The 24039-nt window shown below is 43.3% G+C and overlaps 1 protein-coding gene across 1 annotated transcript in view; it reads left to right on the top strand.

The window, feature by feature from the left end:
• LOC120516156 (prostaglandin reductase 3-like) overlaps positions 1 to 1785 on the top strand; it is a 31037-nt gene extending 29252 nt beyond the window's left edge. Inside the window, exon 2 of the mRNA XM_039737632.1 lies at positions 579 to 1785. Coding sequence (XP_039593566.1) covers positions 579 to 1503 — 925 coding nt within the window. The 3' untranslated portion in view covers positions 1504 to 1785. The remainder of the gene's footprint in view (positions 1 to 578) is intronic.
• The last annotated feature ends 22254 nt before the right edge of the window (positions 1786 to 24039 follow it).

Below are 24039 nucleotides of genomic sequence, written 5' to 3'. Positions count from 1 at the left end.
GAAGACAGTGGTAAAACCAGCAAAGATGTACAGAGCTGAGACCTGAGCAGTAAATGGAGCACAGCAGGAGAAGACATTAGATGTGGCAGAAATGACAATGTTGAGATGGACGTGTGGAGTTACAAAAAAAGAGGACAGAATAAGAAATGATACAATGAGAGGTACAACAAAAGATATATCTAAGAGATATCTAAGAAAGTACAGGAAAGGAGGTTGAAGTGGTATAAATATGTGCTGAGGAGAGACAATGAAGGTGTGAGTAAAAGGATGATGGGAATGGAAGTCCAGAATAAGAAAAAACGAAGGAGGACAAAGTAAAAGAAGGTGTGAAGAAAATGAGGCTTGATAGGCGAGGAGGTGCGGGTCGAAGCTGTGTGTAGAAAGTTGATCAGGCACATCGACCCCATATAGAAGTGGGAAAGGAAGAAGAAAAATATGCTGATACTATGTAGTAAAGTTAATGTGCCTCTCGTGTCTGCGTTGTGCCTCTTATTTTTTTCATTTAGAGCTTATAAGTATTTAATAAAGTTCAAACACGTCTAACCTTTTTCGTGTGTTTTTTTTTTCTTCCTGTTCAGATTTGTTGGCATCAATGCTTCTGACATCAACTATTCTGCGGGCCGCTATGATCCTTCAGTGAAGCCCCCATTTGCTTCTGGTTTTGAAGGAATCGGTGAAGTGGTAGCTTTGGGGCTCAGCGCCAGTGCCACCTACACAGTGGGACAATCAGTGGCCTACATGGGAGATGGTGCCTTTGCCGAGTATGTTGTCATGCCAGCCAGAAACGCCATGCCCGTGCCTTCCATTGAACCCAAGTACCTTGCCTTACTGCTGAGTGGTGTAACGGCTTACCTCAGTTTAAAAAACCTTGGATCTTTAACTGAAGGAGAGAACGTGCTGGTGACTGCTGCCGCAGGAGGGACCGGGCAGTTTGCCGTTCAGTTAGCCAAGAGAGCCAAATGCCATGTCATTGGGACCTGCTCCTCGGATGAGAAAGCTGGCTTCCTGAAGTCCATCGGCTGTGACCGACCAATCAATTACAAAACTGAAGATGTTTCTGCGGTCTTGCGGAAGGAGTATCCGGGTGGCGTAGATGTTGTCTATGAGTCGGTTGGCGGGAGTTTGTTTGAGATGGCGGTTAACTGCCTGGCCAATAAAGGTAGACTGATAATCATTGGCTTTATTTCCGGTTATCAGTCGGCCTCTGGACTCAAGCCGATAAGGGCCGAGGCTTTACCCGCAAAGCTGCTTCTTAAATCTGCTAGCATTCGTGGTTTCTTTCTTCCCCACTATTACTCCGAATATGCGGGAGCCATGAAAGATCTGTTAGAGATGTGTGAAAACGGAGAGGTGTCCTGCGAAGTGGACACGGGGGAGCTGTCTCCCGAGGGTAGATTCCTCGGTTTAGATTCTGTCTTCCGTGCGGTAGATTACATGTACTCGGGGAGAAACCTGGGGAAGGTGGTGGTGGAGGTGTGCCATCCCGTCAGCAGCAAGCTGTGACGTGATGAGGAAACGGTGTGGTCGGTACGATAGCAGGACAGACAACTAGTGTGGCCATTTCAATTCGGCAGTGTTAAACATGAGAAAAAAGTAATCTTTGATATTGAAAATAATAAGTCATATTTTAAAATAATTCAATAGAAGATCTCAAAGAAAAAATGTTTCTGCCAGCTAATTGATAATTTTTCTAGAGAGCTGTTTTTCTGTATCATTAAATGAACTATAAAACAATTATTTTCATTGTTAAAGAAATTTATATTTAATAAATCTATTTGTGTAAAATATAGTGAGCATTTGTGGCCTTTTTAAGCTGGGTGGGAGTTTCAAAACACTTTTTTAGAATTAACAACAATTGCATGGGCAGCTGAGTGGCTCAGTGATTAGTGCTGCTATTTTACCACTGCAGTGGCCTTGGGTATGTCGGTGTGGAGTTTGCATGTTCTCTGTGTGTTGGGTTTTCTTCCAGGCACTTGAGGTTTCCTCCTACATCCTAAACACAGGTAGGTGAGGTTAATTGGTGACTCAATTATTTCACCCTTCTGAACAAATGGGTGTTCCCCACCAGAGACTCGCATCTCGTTCAGGTTTTTTTTACCCCCTGTATTGTACCCAGAATGCCTAAGCTCTGCCACCTTATTGAATCCTGAATGGGAATAACCAAGGTGGATGGTCTGATGGATTTTATTACTAAATGCATGTGCAAAACATCACATATGGTTCCTAATGTGCCACTTCTGTATGGTGATATCATGCATATATCCAGACTTGCATGAGCTTCGCGACCTTATTGGATCCTGAATCAGAAGAATCAAGTTTAAAGGTGGATGGATGGATTATATTCCTGACTGCATGCGAGAAGACATTCCATATGGTTCATGGTGGGTCACTTTCATATCATAATATCATGCAAACATCTGTATTTGCATGAGCTCCACCACCTTATTGGATCCTGAATCAAAAGGACCAAGTTTGAAGGTGGATGGATGGCTTTTATTGCTGACTACATTTGAGAAGACGTCCCTTATGGTTCCTGGCGGGTCACTTTCATACCGTAATTAATTTGTTTGTACTTTATGGTTTTGGTAATTTCTTTCCATATCATCTTTGTTCTGCTCAGTGACTTTAGGAGACAAACCAACATGCACTCCAGCTCTGTACAGAATGGCAGTGCACTAAGGGGTCCATTCAAGCTAACAGGCAGTGGTGCATTAAAACCCCTGAGTAAAAATCAGGAGTGCGCTCCCCTCGACTTCCTCGTATACCGAGGTAGAGGAAAAGGTCATTGGAACCACTTCCAGTTGTGTAATATTATATACAGTATATCTATCTATCTATCTATCATATATTGCCTTTCATATCTATCTATCTATCTATCTATCTATCTATCTATCTATCTATCTTGCCAACTATACTAAAATTAATATCTATCTATCTTATCCTGCCTACTATGCTAAAATATCTATCTATCTATCAAATATTTCTTTTTCTATCTATCTATCTATCTATCTATTAATATATATATATATATAGAGCCATAGCAAGGTTTGGGGAAGCCACCCGTATATTATTTCCTGGCTGCAAAATTGAAAACAAGTGATAGTATTGATGTGCACAAATCGGAGTCCAAAACAGAACTGAGAAGATAAGGGAAAGGTGGTGGCTTTTAAAGGTCGGTACAGGAACTGACCTCAAAGGGGCTTGAACCAGAAAGGTCACTTCCGGGTCTGAAGCTATGGATGAAGACGTCAAGAGGGCCAGATGGAATTTTCCGTGAACAGTCTGCAGAAAAGTCTGATTCGCAATTACCCTCATTCAAGCCCTTAGCTGCCTCCCATGCACACGTGTGTGACAGTATATATAGTGTCTCCATAAACTATTCAAACCCCTCCACTTTTTTCACATTTTGTTATGTTGTTGCCTTTTGTTGAAATCATTTTAATTCATCTTTTTTTTGTTCATTTGTTGAGCAACTCTTAATAACCCAGAATGAGAAAGCAAAAAGAAGTTTTTCGAAATTTTTGCAAATGAATTAAAAATGAAAAAAATGGAAATATCCCATTGACCCAAATATTCAGACCTTATACTCGGTGCTGACACCCCTTTAGTGGGCTTCTTGGGTTGGACGCGACAAGCTTTGCACTCCTGGATTTAGGGATTTCCTGCCATTCTGCTCTGCAGGCCCTCTCAAGCTCTGTCAGGCTGGCTGGATGCCATTGGCGGGCGGCTGTTTTCAGGTCTCACTGGAGGTGTTCTAGCCGGACCACTCAAGGACATTCACAGAGCTGAGCTACATTTGTGCTTTGTATCAATTTAAAATTTGTAAGAAATGCTTCAATAGAACACAGTTTTATGTGGCAAATTAATATATGTTAATATATATTAATTAATATATATACAGTATATGTATATATTAATATACATTCCTGCCATGTGCGTAACAGTACAAGCAGGCTTGCTATTGAAAATGAATGGGGGCAGCGAGGTGCGGTTCATCACCAGCCCACCTCACAGTCACCTCCACTGCAGTATGCTGCCTGCAGTGTCCGCCGCACCACCGCCTCCATTCAACACGCAGCCATCCGAGGCACACTACAATGCTACCCCCCACCGCCCTATTCACCCACAATGGCCTCCGTTCAGCCACAACCGGGTCACTGCTTGCAGCATTACCAGCCGCCCACCGAGAATGAGCCGTGTGGTGGTGGGCGGGCAGTGAAACCGCTTGCTGCCGTGAGCCGTCCATGGGACACTACACTGCACGGGCAGCGAAATCGCCCCCCTCCAGCCTACGTCCAGCTACCGCTTACAGCGTCCCCAGACCGAAGATGACAGAGCTGAGTCGTGGTCAGATGTCCGTAACCTGGGGACTACCTGTATGTATATATATATAGTATGATAATGAAGATCAGCAGTACAGAGTAATGAGGATCTTGGAAGAGAAGTGAAAGAGAGTACAGGCAGGGTGGAATGGGTGGAGAAGAGTGTCAGGAGGGATTTGTGACAGACGGGTATCAGCAAGAAGGTCTACAGGACCAGCTATGTTATATGGGTTGGAGACGGTGGCACTGACCAGAAAGCAGGAGACAGAGCTAGAGGTGGCAGAGTTAAAGATACTAAGATTTGAATTGAGTGTGATGAGGATAGACAGGATTAGAAATGAGGACATTAGAGGGTCAGGAAGGCCTAAGAGAAGGTTTATGGATGTGTGAGAGAGGACATGCAGGTGATGGGAGAGGACATTAAGATATGGAAGAAGATGATCCGCTGTGGCGACCACTAATGGGAGCAGCCGAAAGAAGAAGAAGAAGAAGATAACATGAAAATGAAAAAATAACTTCAACTTGAAAAACTAACCACCTCTCCTTTAAAGTCCAGTGCATTAGACACACGTCCGAGGAGGCTGAACTGGCCCCCCACATGCTGTCCTCACGGAGGGCTCTTCTCCTTACATGTGCAGGATAGCCAATGATGCAGACGTTTCCCCTCAGTCTCCAAGGAGAGAGCGCCAGCCTTTCCGGGGTTTGTGGCACACACGTCACAAGTGTTACACTCACTATCTGCTCCTCCGCCCCAGGACCGTTCTTAGCAGTTTGCACATTTCCCCGTGTGTGTGCAGGCCCCGGATGGTGGTGGGGAGTACGGGGGGGCAGAGCCCCCCTCTTAGCTCAGGAAGGTGTTCTAATAAAACGTCCGGAAAAGGCCTTAGATGACCAGTAGGCCTACATGTACGCTTGTGTGTATTCAGAGTGGTAAAATATTGATTTTCTTCTGGATCTGGTAAAGGCCAGTAATGTAGGGATATTTCATGATTATATGGAGATCTCTCTGAATGAATCCGAAACAAATCTCTAAAATTAAAATTTGCTATAGTGCTTTTGGCAAAGTTACGACGGTGCGACAATATTATAAGGGATTTAGGTGAAGATTGCAATTTGGATAATAAATTACCATTGTTAATAAGACTAAGAGATGCACTGAACTGAATTTCCTGAAGACTTTAATTAACGTAAGAAATCTACTTTCCGCACTTTCATCCTGGCGAAATCCTTTTTCAGTTCCGAATAATCAAGGGTTTGGCCAACATCTTGCTCAAGTGATATTAATGCCAAACCATTCAGTCGCTCTTGGGTCATGCGTGACACACAACGTTAGGGACTGGCACAGACGGCTGCAGTGCCAGGGGCATGACAGGGGCCCCAGGACCACAGCCTGACAAAAAAAAAAATGTATTAGTCGGGGCCGGGTTAGGGCCCTACACAGTTGCGTAGTTCGCGTATGCCTAAGAACGTCCCTGTTCGCCCTCACTGCCACATGTGCTCTGCACTTCATGCAGCTGTCCCAAGAGTGAATTTATTCTTCCATATTCTATTATTGTATCAGAATAAGACGCTTGCTTGTTAATGTTATACTTGGGAAACATCTTCACAATAGCAAACATCATCAAGAGAGAAAAAGACAAATTAGTATAAGAAGAAGAGCAGCCTGCAGCAGGTAGGAAAAGTGAAGCTTCGGGGTCCTGCAAGAGCCCCCTTATCATCATCATTATTAAAAGCAGGCTGCTTGTCAGAAATGAATAAAGTTTGAGAGACAATTCGAGGAAGCCTTTCACCGAGCCAGTAGTGTGCGACAGTTGACAGAACTAAATGAGTTATTACCTATCCAAAGGGAGACGACGACTCAAAACAAGCTGCTGCCATCACTAGGCACAGGTTAAACCGGCTTTACGTGTAATGATTTTTTTTTTTTGCTTTATTTTAAGTTCACTCAATTACATTTCCAGCATTAAAAAAAAAAACAAAGGATTCTTGTAATAAATGTGAAAGACTTGACTGTTAGGTGAAATTGCAGATCGGCCCACTAAACGACATCCTAGACAGCCCCAAATGTCAGCGCTCAGGCAGGTATTATTTTCCATGGGCCCAGTGGCAAAATGTCTTCAGACGGATTGATTGTTCTTTTTATAGCAGCTTTCGTCTGTGTCACCTGTTCTGTAGCACCTTTTCGAGTGACCGCTATCAGTTAGCATTGTGAAAGTCACTTTTTTTTTTACCTGCACAGTTAAACACCAAGGTGGGATTGTTGTAAATATACGGTTTGGCTGGCGGTGAGGAAGCAGTTATAGTTATCGTGCGATTCTTTATACTCCATAACTTTCTCAGCCAAGCACGTCTGTTTGAAACACTTGTGTAGCTTACCCTACTCATCTTTCCTAGATTTCTGTAAGGCAATGTGTTATAAACTAATTAATGTTCACTTTGAGAGATTTCCAAATGTGTTCACCTGACTGTCTCTATCCAGCAGCTTCATTCAATTCAGTCCTGTAGCTCATCCTAACAATCCTTGACTGATCTACGTTAATAAACGGACAAGTGTCTGTGTATAAGTGTGTCCGTCCACTTGGTACGCCTCAGTCATTTAGATAGATAGATAGATAGATAGATAGATAGATAGATAGATAGATAGATAGATAGATAGATAGATAGATAGATAGATAGATAGATAGATAGATGTGAAGGGCACTATATAATAGATAGATAGATGTGAAGGGCACTATATAATAGATAGATAGATGTGAGATAGATAGATAGATAGATAGATAGATAGATAGATAGATAGATAGATAGATAGATAGATAGATAGATAGATAGGGCAGATATATAGATAGATAGATAGATAGATAGATAGATAGATAGATAGATAGATAGATAGATAGATAGATAGATAGATAGATAGATAGATAGATAGATAGATAGATAGATAGATGTGAAGGGCACTATATAGTAGATACTTTATTAATCCATCAATTTTCCAACCCACTATATCCTAACCACAGAGTCACGGGGGTCTGCTGGAGCCAATCCCAGCCAACACAGGGTGCAAGGCAGGAAACAAGCCCCGGGCAGGGTGGCACTTTTTACACAATTTACAGTCACCAATGCACCTAACCTGCATGTCTTTGGACTGTGGGAGGAAACCCACGCAGACACGGGGAGAACATGCAAACTCCACGCAGGGTGGACCCGGGAAACGAACCCAGGTCTTCTAACTGCGAGGCAGCAGCGCTACCCACTGCACCACCATCCCTCCCTACTGTATTAATCTCAAGGGGAAATTCCCATACTCCAGCAGCAGCATACTGATAAAAACAATATTAATTAAATAGTGATTAAAATGCATGTAAAAACAGACAATAACTTTGTATAATGTTAATGTTTACCCCCTCGGGTGGAATTGAAGAGTCACATAGTGTGGGGTCTCCTCAGTCTGTCAGTGGAGCAGGACGGTGACAGCAGTCTGTCTGTCGCTAAAGCTGCTCCTCTGTCTGGAGATGATCCTGCTCAGTGGATGCAGTGGATTCTCCATGATTGGCAGGAGTCTGCTCAGTGCCCATCACTCTGCCACGGATGTCAAACTGTCCAGTTCCTTGTCTACAATAGAGCCTGCCTTCCTCACCAGTTTGTCCAGGTGGTGCATGATAAGTATTGGTAGTAGTAAAATGCACTGCATTTGTCATTCCAACAGATGGTGCACTACAAACATTAACACTGCTTGCACCCTATCTCATATCCAATGGCATATAATTGTCATTTCAACAGATGAAGCATCACAGGTATTCTTAGTACAAATGTTTATGATGCGCCGTCTGTTGGAATGACAAATGCAGTGCATTTTATTACTATCAGTCAGTCATCTTGTAACACACTTAGTCACATGGTGGGTGTCCATGATGGTGGTTCTCACGGTTTTATATGCCAAAAACATGCACAGCAGACCTCTTAGGTAACAAAAATAATTTTAGATTTCTCTCAGACCTCAGAGATGCTTACTCTTCCATTTTCTTATTTCTTCACCACAATAAGCACCCAGGATACATACAAAAAACAAAGTTCCCATCCCATTTTTCAGACCAATCACAAAATGAACATTTGCATTCTGGGGTTCTGTTCCAGTCGGGGTTTGTGTGCCAATCCTAGCTAGCATAGGGCACAAGGCAGGAACAAACCCTGGGGCAGGGTGCCACTCCAACGTAGAGTGAACACACACACATACACACACCAACCATACCATTAGTATCACCTAACCTACTTGTCTTTGGACTGTGCGGGGAAAACGGACCACTCAGAAGGAAAATCACGCAGACAAAGAGAGAACATGCAAGGAGGACCTGGGACACAACCCCTAGTCCCCTTACTGTGAGACAGCAGCACTACCACTGTGCCACCCCTTATCACCATATGCATTACAAAGCACATTCCAATCAATGATATGCTAATAACATTAAAGCTAAGGTCTACGTTGATTATTTAGATTTCAAGCCGTCTTAGCCAGGGAGCACAGCCAGAACATCTCTCTATATAAAATCCAACATGTAAAAATCCAATCTTTCAAAGCATTAAGAGGAGTCAGATGAGGTGGCTCGGGCATCTGATCAGGATGCCTCCTGGATGCCTCCCTGGTGAGGTGTTCCGGGCACATCCAACCAGGAGGAGGCCCCAGAGAAGACTCAGGACACGCTGGAGGGACTATGTCTCCCGGCTGGCCTGGGAATGCCTTGGGATTCTCCCGGAAGAGCTGGAAGAAGTGGCCGGGGAGTGGGAAGTCTCTCAGTGATTTTGCAAGTTCTCTCATTTCACTATGTATCATAGTTCACCTGTGGTACCGATTTATTTGCGCAAATCCGAGAGCCACGCAGCAGGCCAAGGGTAGGAGCCCGGAGCCGTCCTCACTCACGCACCAGCCTCAGGGGCCTTCCTTACCTTCTCTTAGCTAGTGAATGAGAGATCTGCTTAACAGATTTAGATCGGGTTTTTTTCTAGAATTTGCTTGAATGTTCCGGTTGATTTTGTGACTTCTCTCATTATGCTAAGTATCATAGTTTGCTTGCAGTACCAATTTTTTATTTTTAATAAATTTGCAAAAACCTCAAGTAAACTTTTTTCACGTTGTCATTATGGGGTGTTGTGTGTAGAATTCTGAGGAAAAAAATGAATTTAATCCATTTTGGAATAAGGCTGTGACATAACAAAATGTGGAAAAAGTGATGCGCTGTGAATACTTTCCGGATGCACTGTATGTTCGAATTTCCTTACTCTTAGTAGGATTCTTGCAGCACTGTTTTGGATATATTGAAGCTTTTGTATGTCCTTGGTATGAATACCCGCAAAAAGTCCATTGCAGTAGTCCAGCCTTGAGGAGATAAAGGCATGGACAAGTTTCTCTGCATCTGGGAGGGTTAAGAGGGGACGGAGTTTGGAGATTTTTCGTAGATGGTAAAACGATGCCTTACACACATGTTTTATGTGGTCACTGAAGGTCAACTGTGCATCAAACCGAACCCCCAGATTAGTGACTGAGGAAGAAAGTGTAATGACCTGGCTGTCAAAAGTGAACTGGAGTATTGGAAAAGAAGGAAAAGAACGAATCTGGTGGGGGGTGCCAACAAGGAGCTTATTGCTATTTAGCTGTAGAAAATTGCCGTTCATCCAAGCCTTTATCTCCGGCAGGCATGTAGTAAGATCTAATGTGGCCTCTGAAGGGTTTGGGGCAGTTTTAATGTAGAGCTGCGTGTCGTCGGCATAACAATGAAAAGATAGTCCGTGTCTGGCAATGACATGCCCAAGAGGTAACATATAAATGGTGAGAAGGATAGGACCGAGAACTGACCCCACATAACATTGACGGTGGACAATCTGGAGGATCTCCCAATCTCCCAACGAGACCTGTTCAGTCCTGCCAGACAGGTAGGACTGGAACCACCGTAATGCAGTTCCCGAGAGTCCAGCTGTGTGATGAAGACGATCCAGGAGGATGGAATGATCGACTGTATCGAAGTCCAGAAGAATAAGCAGGGATGGTGAGCCTGCATCAGCTGCCATCAGTAGATCGTTTGTCACCCTGAGCAGTGCTGTTTCCGTGCTGTGGGCTGAACGAAAACCTGACTGGAACTTTTCAAACAGATTATTACATGTAAGATGACTCTTCATATCCAGTTCCCGACACTGCCTCCACACGTTAACACACAAACTACAATTTGGGCTGCAGGCTGGCGTTAGACAGAGACAAACGAACGCCGGTGTAGAAGTCAATCGATTGCCACCACAAAATGCAACCTAAACGTCTAGGACGTTCAGAGCAAGTTCGTTTATCCAAAAACTTAACGCCCGTGTGAACAAGGCCTTAGAATGCTGTTAAGATCATAAGCACTTTTAGAATTGTCAGTCTCAATTTTTATGACATTTAGTTGGCATAAATTTTAATTCACTCTTTTCCTACATCTGCTTGAGAATTCTGCATATTCATTTTCCTTTAACATGTTCACGTTTGTTTGGTTCATTCTGCCTTTACTCTTTTTTAGCTCAGTGGTGTTTTTTTTTGTTTACTGTTTAGGAACCTGTTAGTTTAGGCAGACACTTGTACTGACCACTTATTATGGGGTCAGCTGAGCAGAGCAAGACCAATGTTGGATTTTTAATATTACATGGGATTTCTTTGTTCAAATTCCCTAAAAAATAATGCAAAAGATGTGTGGGACTGATGTGAAGCCCAAGATAAATGTCAATGGTTGAACTGTTATCTTTTTTATTTTTTTATTTTATTTTTTATTTGGAGTAGGGGGCAAACTCAGAGGTTCTGTGAAAAACCCAACTGGCATGAAGTATCCCTCTGTAGTGTACATATCATAATATAATATAATATAATATAATATAATATAATATAATATATTATATTATATTATATTATATTATATTATATTATATTATATTATATTATATTATATTATATTATATTATAGCAGCACAGTGGCGTGGTGAGTAGCACTGCTGCCTCACAGTTAAGAGACCCGGGTTCGCTTCCTGGGTCCTCCCTGTGTGGAGTTTGCATGTTCTCCCCGTGTCTGCGTGGGTTTCCTTCGGGTGTTCCAGTTTCCTCCCACAGTCCACAGACATGCAGGTCAGGTGCATTGGCGATCCTAAATTGTGTGTGTGTGTGCGCCCTGCGGTGGGCTGCCACCCTGCCCAGGGTTTGTTTCCTGCCTTGCGCCCTGTATTGGCTGGGATTGGCTCCAGCAGACCCCGTGACCCTGTAGTTAGGATATAACGGGTTGGATAATGGACAAATGGATATTATATTATATTATATTATATTATATTATATTATATTATATTATATTATATTATATTATATTAGCTGTGCAAGCCTGTGCTGTAAAAAGACTGGGGTCCTAGAAATTATTGAAATCGTCAGAAAAAAAATTGAAATGTAGAGATGTCAGGTTATTGAAAGGACAATTGAAGGTTATTGAAGGGCAACTGTCTTTTCTATAATCTTTGACAAAAACGTCAGGTTTGAGATGGGCCTGTAGTTTGCAAGAACCTCAGGATGTAATGAGGGCCTCTTCAGCAGTGGGCGATTGACAGCTGCTTTGAGAGATGGTGGCATATGGCCTGTTTGTAGCGAAAGATTGACTAACTTTGTAATAGTTGGACTGACAATGGGGATAAATGACTAAATGATAAATGAGATGTAGCGGTTGTGTCTCATTCAGAAGGGAGCTCCATCCTTTGGTCAGCTCGGTCCGGTAATAGAAGTCCTCTCTCCAGGAAGCCCGAGTTTAATGGCACTCTGACCGGAACGGGGGAGTCAGTTGCTCTCATGGGGCGACTCCTTGGAGCTGGCACGGTTAGCGACAGCGCCAGGGTGGTATGACACAGCTCTGGTGCGCGTGTGTGATTATGGATATGCCTCAATAACTTCCTTTTTGGAATAAGTCAGGGTGGGATTTTGTTACCTCATCTCCCAGTCATGTATCTGACCAGTCACTGGTTGGTGTAGTTTATCAGATTCCTCCGGCCCACTGTAACAAGCGTAGATAAACATGGCTTCAGCCACATCTCTCCCAGACTTTAGGAGATGTGAGCAGCTGTCCCTAATAAATTTTTAATGGATAGACGCGTGTTGCTGTCTTTAACAATCTTTAATAAATTCTTGCATCTGTCATTAACAAGCTTTGCTAGAAAGGCAGACAATGGGTTTTCTTGAATTCATTTATACACTACCATTTTTTTTTTTTTTTTCTGTGTGTTTACAACCCCAAAATGCTGGAAGGCTGACAAATGGTATCATTTAAGACAGATGACTGCCTTAGGGACTTGTAATTTTGGCTTCCTGTTTCTGGCTTTTATTTCAGCAACATTTGGGTTTACCACAGGATGTTATACTGTACCTGCACGGCGCTTTAACCCTTTTCATTACCTCTGCCAAGCTGAGAGGAGTTTGCAGCCATGGATTTATTTCATGTGCTCCCTGTGACTGAAAAGGGGGAGAAGAAAAGGCAATTTCCTTAATTTGTCAAAAATTGACCTGAACTCTCTTTAAGGGGACAGCGCTATTAGTCAGAGACTGGAGCATTAGACTTTAGTCAGGTCCATACGTATCTGGACTGTGATACAATTATCATCATTTTGGCTCTGTGTGCCACCACCGTGGATTTGAAACGATGCAATCAAGATGTGATTGAAGTGCAGACGTACAGTTTTAATTTTAGGGCTTTAGCAAAAGCGTTGTATGTGTCATTTAGAAAAGGTACGTGGTCCTCCAGTTTTCAGGGGCTCAAAAATATTTGGACAAAGTAACAACATCATGAGTATCCAGCACGCTATATCCTAACTACAGAGTCACGGGGGTCTGCTGGAGCCAATCCCAGCTAACACAGGGCACAAGGCAGGAAACAAACCCCGGGCAGGGCGCCAGCCCACTGCAGGGCACATAGACACTAAGCACACACACTAGGGACAATTTAGGATCGCCAATGCACCTAACCTGAATGTCTTTGGACTGTGGGAGGAAACCCACGCAACAACAACAACAACATGTATTTCTATAGCACATGTTCGTACAAAAAGTAGCTCAAAGTGCTTTACATAATGAAGAAAAGAAAAATAAAAGACAAAATAAGAAGTTAAAATAAGACAACATTAGTTAACATAGAAAAGAAGTAAGGTCCGATGGCTAGGGTGGACAGAAAAAACAGAAAAAAACGGCAGACGGCTGGAGAAAAAAAAATAAAATCTGCAGGGGTTCCAGGCCACGAGACCACCCAGTCCCCTCTGGGCATTCATCCTAACATAAATGAAACAGTCCTCTTTGTAGTTAGGGTTCTCATGGAGTCACTTGATGTTGATGGTCATACAGACTTCTGGATTTTAATCCATCCATCATTGTTGGAACATCACGGTGCTTTGAGTAAAAGGATACCGGAAAAGGAAACAGAAGAGAGAGTAGGGGTTAGGACAGATTTTAGAGCCACCATGAATAGTTATTATAATGAGTTGAATATACTGGATGCGGAGGATGCCATCATCTATATGCTTCATCGATCCCTCTCCCACTTGGACAGAGGCAGTGGTGCTGTAAGAATTATGTTTCTGGACTTCTCTAGCGCCTTCAACACCATCAAACCTCTGCTCCTTAGAGACGAGCTGACTGAGATGGGAGTAGACTCACACCTTGTGGCATGGATTGTGGACTATCTTACAGACAGAGCTTAATATGTGTGTCTTGGGAACTGCAGGTCTGACATTGTGGTCAGCAACACAGGGGCGCCGCAGGGGACTGGACTTTCTCCGGTCCTGTTCAATCTATATACATCAGACTTCCAATATGACTCGGAGTCCTGCCACGTGCAAAAGTTCGCTGATGACACTGCTATTGTGGGCTGCATCAGGAGTGGGCAGGAGGAGGAGTACAGGAAGTTAATCAAAGACTTTGTTAAATGGTGCGACTCAAACCACTTACACCTTAACACCAGCAAGACCAAGGAGCTGGTGGTGGATTTTAGGAGGCCCAGGCCCCTCATGGACCCTGTGATCATCAGAGGTGACTGTGCAGAGGGTGCAGACCTTTAAATATCTGGGAGTGCAGCTAGATGACAAATTGGACTGGACTGCCAATACTGATGCTCTGTGTAAGAAAGGTCAGAGCAGACTATACTTCATTAGAAGGTTGGCATCCTTCAACATCTGCAGTAAGATGCTGCAGATGTTCTACCAGACGGTTGTGGCGAGTGCCCTCTTCTACGCGGTGGTGTGCTGGGGTGGCAGCATAAAGATGAAAGACTCCTCACGCCTGGAAAAACTTGTTAAGAAGGCAGGCTCTATTGTAGGAGTAAAGTTGGACAGTTTAACATCTGTGGCAGAGCGACGGGCACTAAGCAAACTCCTGTCAATCATGAAGAATCCACTGCATCCACTGAACAGTGTCATCTCCAGACAGAGGAGTAGCTTCAGTGACAGACTTTTGTCACCGTCCTGCTCCACTGACAGACTGAGGAGACCCCACACTATGCGACTCTTCAATTCCACCCGGGGGAGTAAATGCTAACATTAATTTTATTTTAATTTTTTTCATTTTTATTATTATTTAATTTAATATTGTTTCTTTGTATCAGTATACTGCTGCTGGATTATGTGAATTTCCCCTTGGGATTAATAAAGTATCTATCTATCTATCTATCTATCTATCTATCTATCTATCTATCTATCTATCTATCTATCTATCTATCTATCTATCTATCTATCTATCTATCTATCTATCTATCTATCTACAGAGTATCAGGATTTTAATTACAGTGAAGTCATGAGAAGGCCACACAGACACGGGGAGAACATGCAAACTCCACACAGGGATGACCCGGGAAGCAAACCCGGGTCTCCTAACTGCGAAGCAGCAGCACTACCCACTGTGGCGCCGTGCCGCCCGCTCTATCTTAATTCTTTCGTAAAATTCTTATATTACAGAAACCTTCATTCATATGCTCTCCTTTCTGGGTTTTCTGCCTATTATTGCCTTAAATATACTTTTTTTTTTTTTGTAGATGAAAATGGGTTCAGTAATTTTTTTTTTTTCTGAAAAGTACAATAATGTCAAAAAGTATGAATGGTTTTTAGCAAGTCTTTCAACAGGAGGCTATTCAAGTGAGTTACAAAATGAAGACAGGGAAACAAAAGATACCTTTGGAAATTAACACCTGACACAATGCAAGAAGGAATTCGTTATATAATCTAGAATTAAATCAATGCCATATTTACCCCCATTCTCCGGCTTAACTGGCAAAGTCATAATGTTAACCGCCGCTCCGCTCTCAATGTGGGAAGACAAATAGTGTGACACTCCTGCCACCTGAATTGTATCCGCGCGCGAGACAGACATTAGAAAGGGAATTTGGAGAAAACACACGAGTTGAGAAGCCTCGCTTCCCCGTTTGGAACAGCACGTCACCCCGGCTTCAACCTTTCAGTGCCGCTGCCAGCTCTTCCACTTCACTTGTCACCAAATGCCACTCCTGTCCTTCTCTTCTCCTACTGACCACAAACTGAGCGCAACCAGGACAGGAATATCAAGCGACCCTCTTGGCAGTCAAAGCCGACCGATTCATCCCAACGAGCCCCCCCCCCTTCTCTATCTCCTAGAGAGCTGCCAACACACCATCAGGTATGGCAGCCAGAAGGAAGCGGACGGTCATTTCAAAACATCAGCAACTCTGCTACCTTGGACTGCGTCCCACCAGAAATGCCGGGCCGTGGGGCTTGTCATCCATTTGTTTTTGCTTCCTTTACCTCCTAACACCAATGATCAGCCTAAGCCGCCGTCTACAAGCCATAACTCCACCAGCTACTATTTTTCTTCTGACCTAATTGCAAACCTAACTAAACTAATTAATCACAGCAGCCCGATCACAATGACAAGGTTGGGGAGGTGACATTCACCAAAATCTCCAATTTGTTTTTTAATCCCCACTGCAATTTATTCCTTGAATATCTAAGTTTTCCCCGTGTACACTCCAAAATATAGTCAAGGTTAACTGTACCTGAGCGCTTATTCAATATTTATGATTCCTTTTTTTTTTTTTTTTGTATTACTGCCACTTTTTAATGGGGGTTGTTTGAGTGAGAAGTGGGGAATGGTACATTAATCAAAAAGAATGACAAACCGGGCCTTTTGACAAGCAGAATAGTAGAAGCAGTGCTCATTTCATGAGAATAGGGAAATAACTTTATTAATCAACTGTTCCTGATTAATTGTTGTAAAGTGTCATCCATAAATTTTCTTTCAATTTAATAATCCTTGCCGAAGACTTAACAATATCCCCAGTGATTTGAGTTTTATTGAGGGCTGAGCTCTTGGCGAAGCAGTGACACAAATAGCTCAAGTGAGCTGAGACACCTCCATGGACAGTCTTCACAGAGCTGACAGTTATGAAATACAATTATCAGTGTGATCTGCTTAAGAATTCATCATCAGCTCCTGCTTTCTGAAGACAAAAAAAAATCCTGAAAAAAGCAAGATGTACAAAGGAGCCGAGCTGATAAGGAGGCATCATTTTCTCCCAGCCTTAAAACTATAATTTGGAGCAAATTATTTTCTTTGCCTGCAGCTCATTGGATTACAGTTAGCATTATATTATAATTTTGTAAGCAGAAACCCTTTGAATGCCTTTTTTTCTTTCGAAAAGAATAACTAAATTACAAATGCATGGAAAGTATCTAAGAGCCTATTAACACAGACAAAAAGAATCCTACCGTGCCAAGTAAACGGAGACCCTTATTCATATAAAGGACACCTTATTCTCCCAAAACACGTCTCAGTTTTACACCACATGTATGGAACTTTTCAAATGAAACAACATACTTACAACCATTTGTATCCTAAAACTATCAGATACAAATCCCACGATAGATAGATAGATAGATAGATAGATAGATAGATAGATAGATAGATAGATAGATAGAAATGAAAGGCACTATATAATAGATAGATATGTAAGACACTATATAATAGATAGATAGATAGATAGATAGATAGATAGATAGATAGATAGATAGATAGATAGATAGATAGATAGATAGATAGATAGTGTGGAGGATGGCCGGCTGTTTATCCCGGCCAATACCCCCAAGCCGCCAGGTGGAGCCCTCCTTGCAGCATGGAGGTCCCCAGAAGACCAGCAGGGCATCACGGACAATGGAGTTTTTATGCACCGCCCTGCTGGATGCCATGGGGGCCACGAGAGGAGCTGCAGGGCGGACCGAAGAGTTCTTTGTGCCCTATGACCCGGAAGTTCGTCATAGGAAGAGCGATGGGCTTCCAGGTTGAAAAAAAGTACTATTTACCCTGACCCGGAAGGAATAAGGACTTGTGAACTGTTGGATAGGAACACTTCCGGGTCAGGGAGTATAAAAGGACTGTGGGAGCTCCCAGACAGCGAGCTGAGTTTGGGAGGCAGGGTGGCTAAGCATCTTGGAGGTTGGAGGATTTGTTATTTGTGATTGTTTATTGTTATTGGAGTATTTGGGAGTGGTGGGTGCTTTGTGCACCTTATTATTATAATAAATAATAATTGGACTTTTTATCTGGTCTGACGTGTGGTCTGAGGGTACAAGGGTGCGAGAAAACCTTAATTCTGTCACAATAGATAGATAGATAGATAGATAGATAGATAGATAGATAGATAGATAGATAATTTTAGTATAGTCGGCAGGATAGATAGATAGATAGATAGATAGATAGATAGATAGATAGATAGATAGATAATTTTAGTATAGTCGGCAGGATAGATAGATAGATAGATAGATAGATAGATAGATAGATAGATAGATAGATAGATAGATAGATAGTGATGATTGAACCGCAGACGTGATGGAAAGCAAAACTGTGCACACCTGATGAGCCCCTATTAGGGCGAGACAGGTGTCGTGTACGCTTTGTATTATTTGGCAGGTACTATATATCATATCTATGAACTGCTTCTCACAACTGACAGGGCATGGTGTATGTCTACCAATTGGCCGACCGACCACAAGCATTATGTGCTTGGTGACCACCCATATATCAGATTGTGATCAGACCTATGTGTATATATATATATGTAACTGGGAGTAAGATGCAGAGACAGAATTTATATAGTATGTATATAGTGAAAGGATCAAACTCGACACACTTAAAAAGGTTTGGGGCAGCCACTCATATATTACCCCTAGCTGCAATGGGGTTGTTTTAAGATAGAAGTTCCTTTGATGGAGTCCAGACATGAACTGACTGAGGTTTGAGAAGATGGTGGTTTTAACTGGAGAAACTGGAAGTGACGTAGGGGAACAGTAAGTGACCTCCTTCTGACATCATTGTAGGCACTGAAACCTGGAAGCAACGTTATCCTGGGCGCCGGAACTGGAAGTGAGTCAGACAGGTTTTCCCACAGCTGGTCTTCAGAGATAACAGGTGAAGGTTTAGTGCACCCTGCCACCCCCTGACCTGGTGTGGAATTACCTTTGCTTGGTCCACACATCATCCTCTTACTCGCACATGCCTGACGATATATACAGTATTTATATATATTCACACATGCGTGTCAGCAGGTCATCCTCCAAGTCAGTCCCTCTAATTTGCAGAAGACAGGGAGATGGTGTTAACAGCAATGCCTCCTCTTGACTCAGGGTGATATTGCTAACCTTTTCAGAGCCGAGGAAACGTCCCTTAAGCATTCATGCATATATATTGTGACCTTTAACAAGCATCTTACACCCCCAAACCCCAGACACTTGTTTTCATTTTCTCTTTTAACCTTACAAATGCAGGTTTCTTCCTTTACAAATCCTTTCTTTTTTGTCTATCTTTACATCAGTCCACTTCTGCTAGGTGAGCTTTGTCCTCCTCCGCTGTCGACTCCAACTCCTAGGGTGAAGTAAGAGGCTCCTTCTTCAAGCTGGACCTTGGTGTATTTCTGGTGTGTCAATATGGCTTCCATGAAAACACCTCTGGGTCAGATGAAACATCACAAGGAAGGGGAGCGTCCCCCTGGCAGTTCCCCACTGGGGTTCCCTTTGATCCCACCAAGGCTCATCATGGACACTACATTTACATTTAATTGCTTAGCAGATGGTTTTATCCAAAGCGACTTGTAAAGGAGGTAAACATAATCAAGTAACATTAGGCCTGGGCCTGTTTGTTCAGCAAGTGTAATAGGACGGGAAACAAAAGTTGAATTGTACAATTGTACAATACAATTGTATTTTATTGTGTTGTATTGACCCCCGTTTTTTGACAACCACTGCACGCCCAACCTACCTGGAAAGGGGTCTCTCTTTGAACGTCCTTACCCAAGTTTCTTCCATTTTTTCCCTACAAAGTTTTTTCTTGTCTTCTTAGAGAGTCAAGGCTGGGGGGCTGTCAAGAAGTGGGGGCTGTTAAAGCCCATTGCGGCACTCCTTGTGTGATTTTGGGCTATACAAAAATAAATGGTATTGTATTGTATTGTATTTGCTACAAGTGAAAAGACATAATAACTCATACATGTACAATCTATTAAGCAGTTACACTTAAATAACTAAGAATATAAAGTATCACAGCTTTTTTTTTATTATTATTATTATTTTCTTTTCAGTTAGACAGATATTCACAAAACAGATGGGTCTTCAATCACTTCTTGAATGCATTGTGGGAGTCAGCAGTACAGATGGAAGTGGGCACCAAACTCACCAAACTCACAACCACATATGAAAAGAGCCTGGATTGAGACTTGGCATCACCAGACAGTGTTCCCTGGCAAACCTGAGTGGGCGAGAAGGAGCACAGCACCTCAACACAGTCCCTACACAGCCCTGCGTGTGTTCAAATGAGACCTCACTAAGAGGAACGCTGCCACCCACTGGACAGGAGGTACACTTAGTCTTCCACTGTCCTTACTCTTTTTTCATGATAACATCAACCATCAGGGTCAGGATTCCCACCCATACATACTGTCTATCCATCATCCTGGTTTTTTGGTGGGTTAAGAGAATAAACTACATCCATGACTATATCTAGATGCGACAGTTTGATTCCTGGAATAGTTCTGGTGTGACATCACTTCCTTTTTTACCACAAAAAATACTTAAACCCTATAGAACATCTGCGGAGGGACCTGAAGATGGCAGTTTACAGTCGATTTCTATCAAATCTAACGGAACTTTAGAGGATCTGCAAGGAAGAATGGGATACATTCTCCAAATCCAGAAAGAGACTTACCCAAGAAGACTCAAAACTAGAATTGCTGCCAAAGGGGCTCATTGAAAGTGTTGAATTAAGGGTCTGAATACTTCTAAAAATGAGAAATATGGCTTTTTGCTTTTTAATAAATTTGAAAAACTTTCTGAACACATGTTCTCACTTTGTCATTATAGGATATTGAGTGTAGATTAATGGATGAAAATCTCAGAGGTCTCCATTTAAAATGAAATCTACAACACAGTAAAGTGCGCCGAAGGTTAAGGGGTCCAAGTACATTGTGAGTCCATCGCACTCAGAAGTTCCTACAACCGAACTTCTAGCACAGCACAAACACATACAAGTTCACAGCCTCCTTGATTTTTTTCAGCTCTCACTTTTATTTCAAAACCTGGCACATTAATTAATTTTAAGCACATCACAAGTCTGTCACAGTCGATTCAATAAATGTTCACTTCCACATTTATGCATACGCAGTTTATGAGGCAAAATATTAAAGTGATGAGTGACAAGTGAGAAGTTGATTCGTGGTGAGTGACTAGTAAAGAAATGACAAATGATATACAACAAGGAGTAATTCTAATGCTTCATGACAGCATTAGAGATGGACTGGCATAGCAGGTGGGACGCATCTCGTTCCCTTAATCTGACTGGAAAGCCCTTATAATGGTCCGCCACAAGGGATGGATGGACATCAAGGCAAATATGCTTATGTTCTCTTTTCAGGCCTGGAAGCCATCAAAAATGAGCACTACAGATGAATAGGCATCTTGGATGGTTAGATTAGATTAGATTTGATTAGACTGAACTTTATTTGTCCCTAGGGTTGGATGTTCCCTTTCCCAGTCGGGAGTCCACCAACTGGGTGTTCTCCCAGCATGCTAGATAGATAGATAGATAGATAGATAGATAGATAGATAGATAGATAGATAGATAGATAGATAGATAGATAGACTTGGACACCCATAGGGCATTGTGGGAATTGTATTTCCCATGGGGAACCTTGCTGGGGTCTGTGGGAGCTGCAGGAGGGGCTGCTATTTGGAGGCCCCCCCTTGTCCTAATGAAGATCTACCTGACGGAGGAGAATTTCATGTGAAATATGCCAAACAAGATCAAACGCCAAGCAACCCAGAGCTCCATGCAAGATGTGGAATTTTGCTGAAAAATACTGCATCTGGACTTTGGGATGATATATCACTCACCTGCAACTTTATTAGGTACACCTTGCTAGTACCGAGTTGGACCTCCTTTTGCCTTCAGAACCAATGTAATTGTTTGTGGCACAGATTCAACAAGGTGCTGGAAACATTCCTCAGGGATTGTGGTCCATATTGACATGATATGCATCGCGCAGTTGCTGCAGATTTGTTGGCTACACATCCATGATTGCCGGCAGTAAGTCGAGCCCGTTTCCAGTGAGAGTTGGACTCCGCCAGGGCTGCCCTTTGTCACCGATTCTGTTCATAACTTTTATGGACAGAATTTCTAGGCGCAGCCAGGGTGTTGAAGGGGTCCGGTTTGGTGGACTCAGGATTGGGTCACTGCTTTTTGCAGATGATGTTGTCCTGTTTGCTTCATCAGGCCATGATCTTCAGCTCTCTCTGGATCGGTTCGCAGCTGAGTGTGAAGCGGCTGGAATGAGAATCAGCACCTCCAAATCCGAGAGCATGGTCCTCAGCCGGAAAAGGGTGGAGTGCCCTCTCAGGGTTGGAGGAGAGATCCTGCCCCAAGTGGAGGAGTTCAAGTATCTCGGGTCTTGTTCACGAGTGAGGGAAGAATGGAGCGTGAGATCGACAGGCGGATCGGTGCGGCATCCTCAGTGATGCGGGCTCTGCATCGGTCTGTCGTGGTGAAAAAGGAGCTGAGCCGTAAGGCAAAGCTCTCAATTTACCAGTCGATCTACGCTCCTACCCTCACCTATGGTCATGAGCTGTGGGTAGTGACCGAAAGAACGAGATCGCGAATACAAGTGGCTAAAATGAGTTTCCTCCGCAGGGTGTCTGGGCTTTCCCTTAAAGATAGGGTGAGAAGCTCAGTCATCCGGGAGGGGCTCAGAGTAGAGCCGCTGCTCCTCCGCATCGAGAGGAGTCAGATGAGGTGGCTCGGGCATCTGATCAGGATGCCTCCTGGACGCCTCCCTGGTGAGGTGTTCCGGGCATGTCCAACCGGGAGGAGGCCCCTGGGAAGACCCAGGACACGCTGGAGGGATTATGTCTCCCGGCTGGCCTGGGAACGCCTTGGGATTCTCCCAGAAGAGCTGGAAGAAGTGGCCGTGGAGAGGGAAGTCTGGGCCTCTCTGCTTAAGCTGCTACCCCCGCGACCCGACCTCGGATAAGCGGAAGAGGATGGATGGATGGATGGATGGACACATCCATGATGTGAATCTCTCGTTCCGCCACATTTCAAAGGTGCTCTACATGATTGAGATCTGGCGACTGTGGAGGCCATTTGAGTCCAGTGAACTCTTTGTCACGTTAAAGAAACCAGTTTGAGCTTTGTGACATGGTGAGTTATCCTACTGGAAGTAGTCGGGTACACTGTGGTCATAAAAGGATGGACTTGGTCAGCAACAATACTCAGGTAGGCTGTGGCACTTAAATGATACTCAATTGGTACTAAGGGGCCCAAAGTGTGCCAAGAAAATATCCCCCACACCATTACACCGCCACCACCAGTACCAGTCTGAACCGTTGATACAAGGCAGGCTGAATCCATGCTTTCATTTTGTTTATGCCAAATTCTGACCCGACCATGCGAATGTCGCAGCAGAAATTGAGACTCAGGCAATGTTTTTCCAATCTTCTATTGTCTAATTTTGCTGAGCCCATGTGAATTGTAGCCTCAGTTGCCTGTTCTTAGCCCACAAGAGTGGTACCCAGAGTGGTCTCCTGCTGCTGTAGCCCATCTGCTTCAAGGTTCAACATGTTGTGTGTTCAGAGATGGTCTTCTGCACATCTCACATGTAACAAGTGGTTATTTCAGTTACCATTGCCTTTCTGTCAGCTCAAACCAGTCTGGCCGTTCTTCTCTGACCTCTGGCATCAACAAGGCATTTTCACCCAGCGAACTGCCACTCACTGGATATTTTCCCTTTTTCAGACCATTCTCTGTAAGCCATAGAGATGGTTGTGTGTGAAAATCCCAGTAGATCAGCAGATTCTGAAATACTCAGAGCAGCCCAACTGGCATCAACAAACATGCCACACTCAAAATCTCTTCAATCTCCTTTCTTCCCCATTCTGATGCTCCGTTTGAACTTCAGCAGGTCGTCTTGACAAAGTCTACAGGCCGAAATGCTTTGAGTTGCTGCCATGTGATTGGCTGATTAGATATTTGCATTACCAAGCAGTGTACCTAATAACGTGGCCAGTGAGTGTATGATTTCATTTGATGGCTTTAACAGAAATTTTGGAAAGGCGTGAGTAAGACTTTGAGCAGTAACACAAATTTAAACAAAGAACCAGAGCTAGAGTCTAACCAAGCAGGAACCGACCC

Source organism: Polypterus senegalus, chromosome 15 (assembly GCF_016835505.1).
Source record: "Polypterus senegalus isolate Bchr_013 chromosome 15, ASM1683550v1, whole genome shotgun sequence".
NCBI lineage: Eukaryota > Metazoa > Chordata > Cladistia > Polypteriformes > Polypteridae > Polypterus > Polypterus senegalus.
Note: the sequence above shows the minus strand (reverse complement) of the source record. Positions and strands in the feature narration are given on the sequence as shown.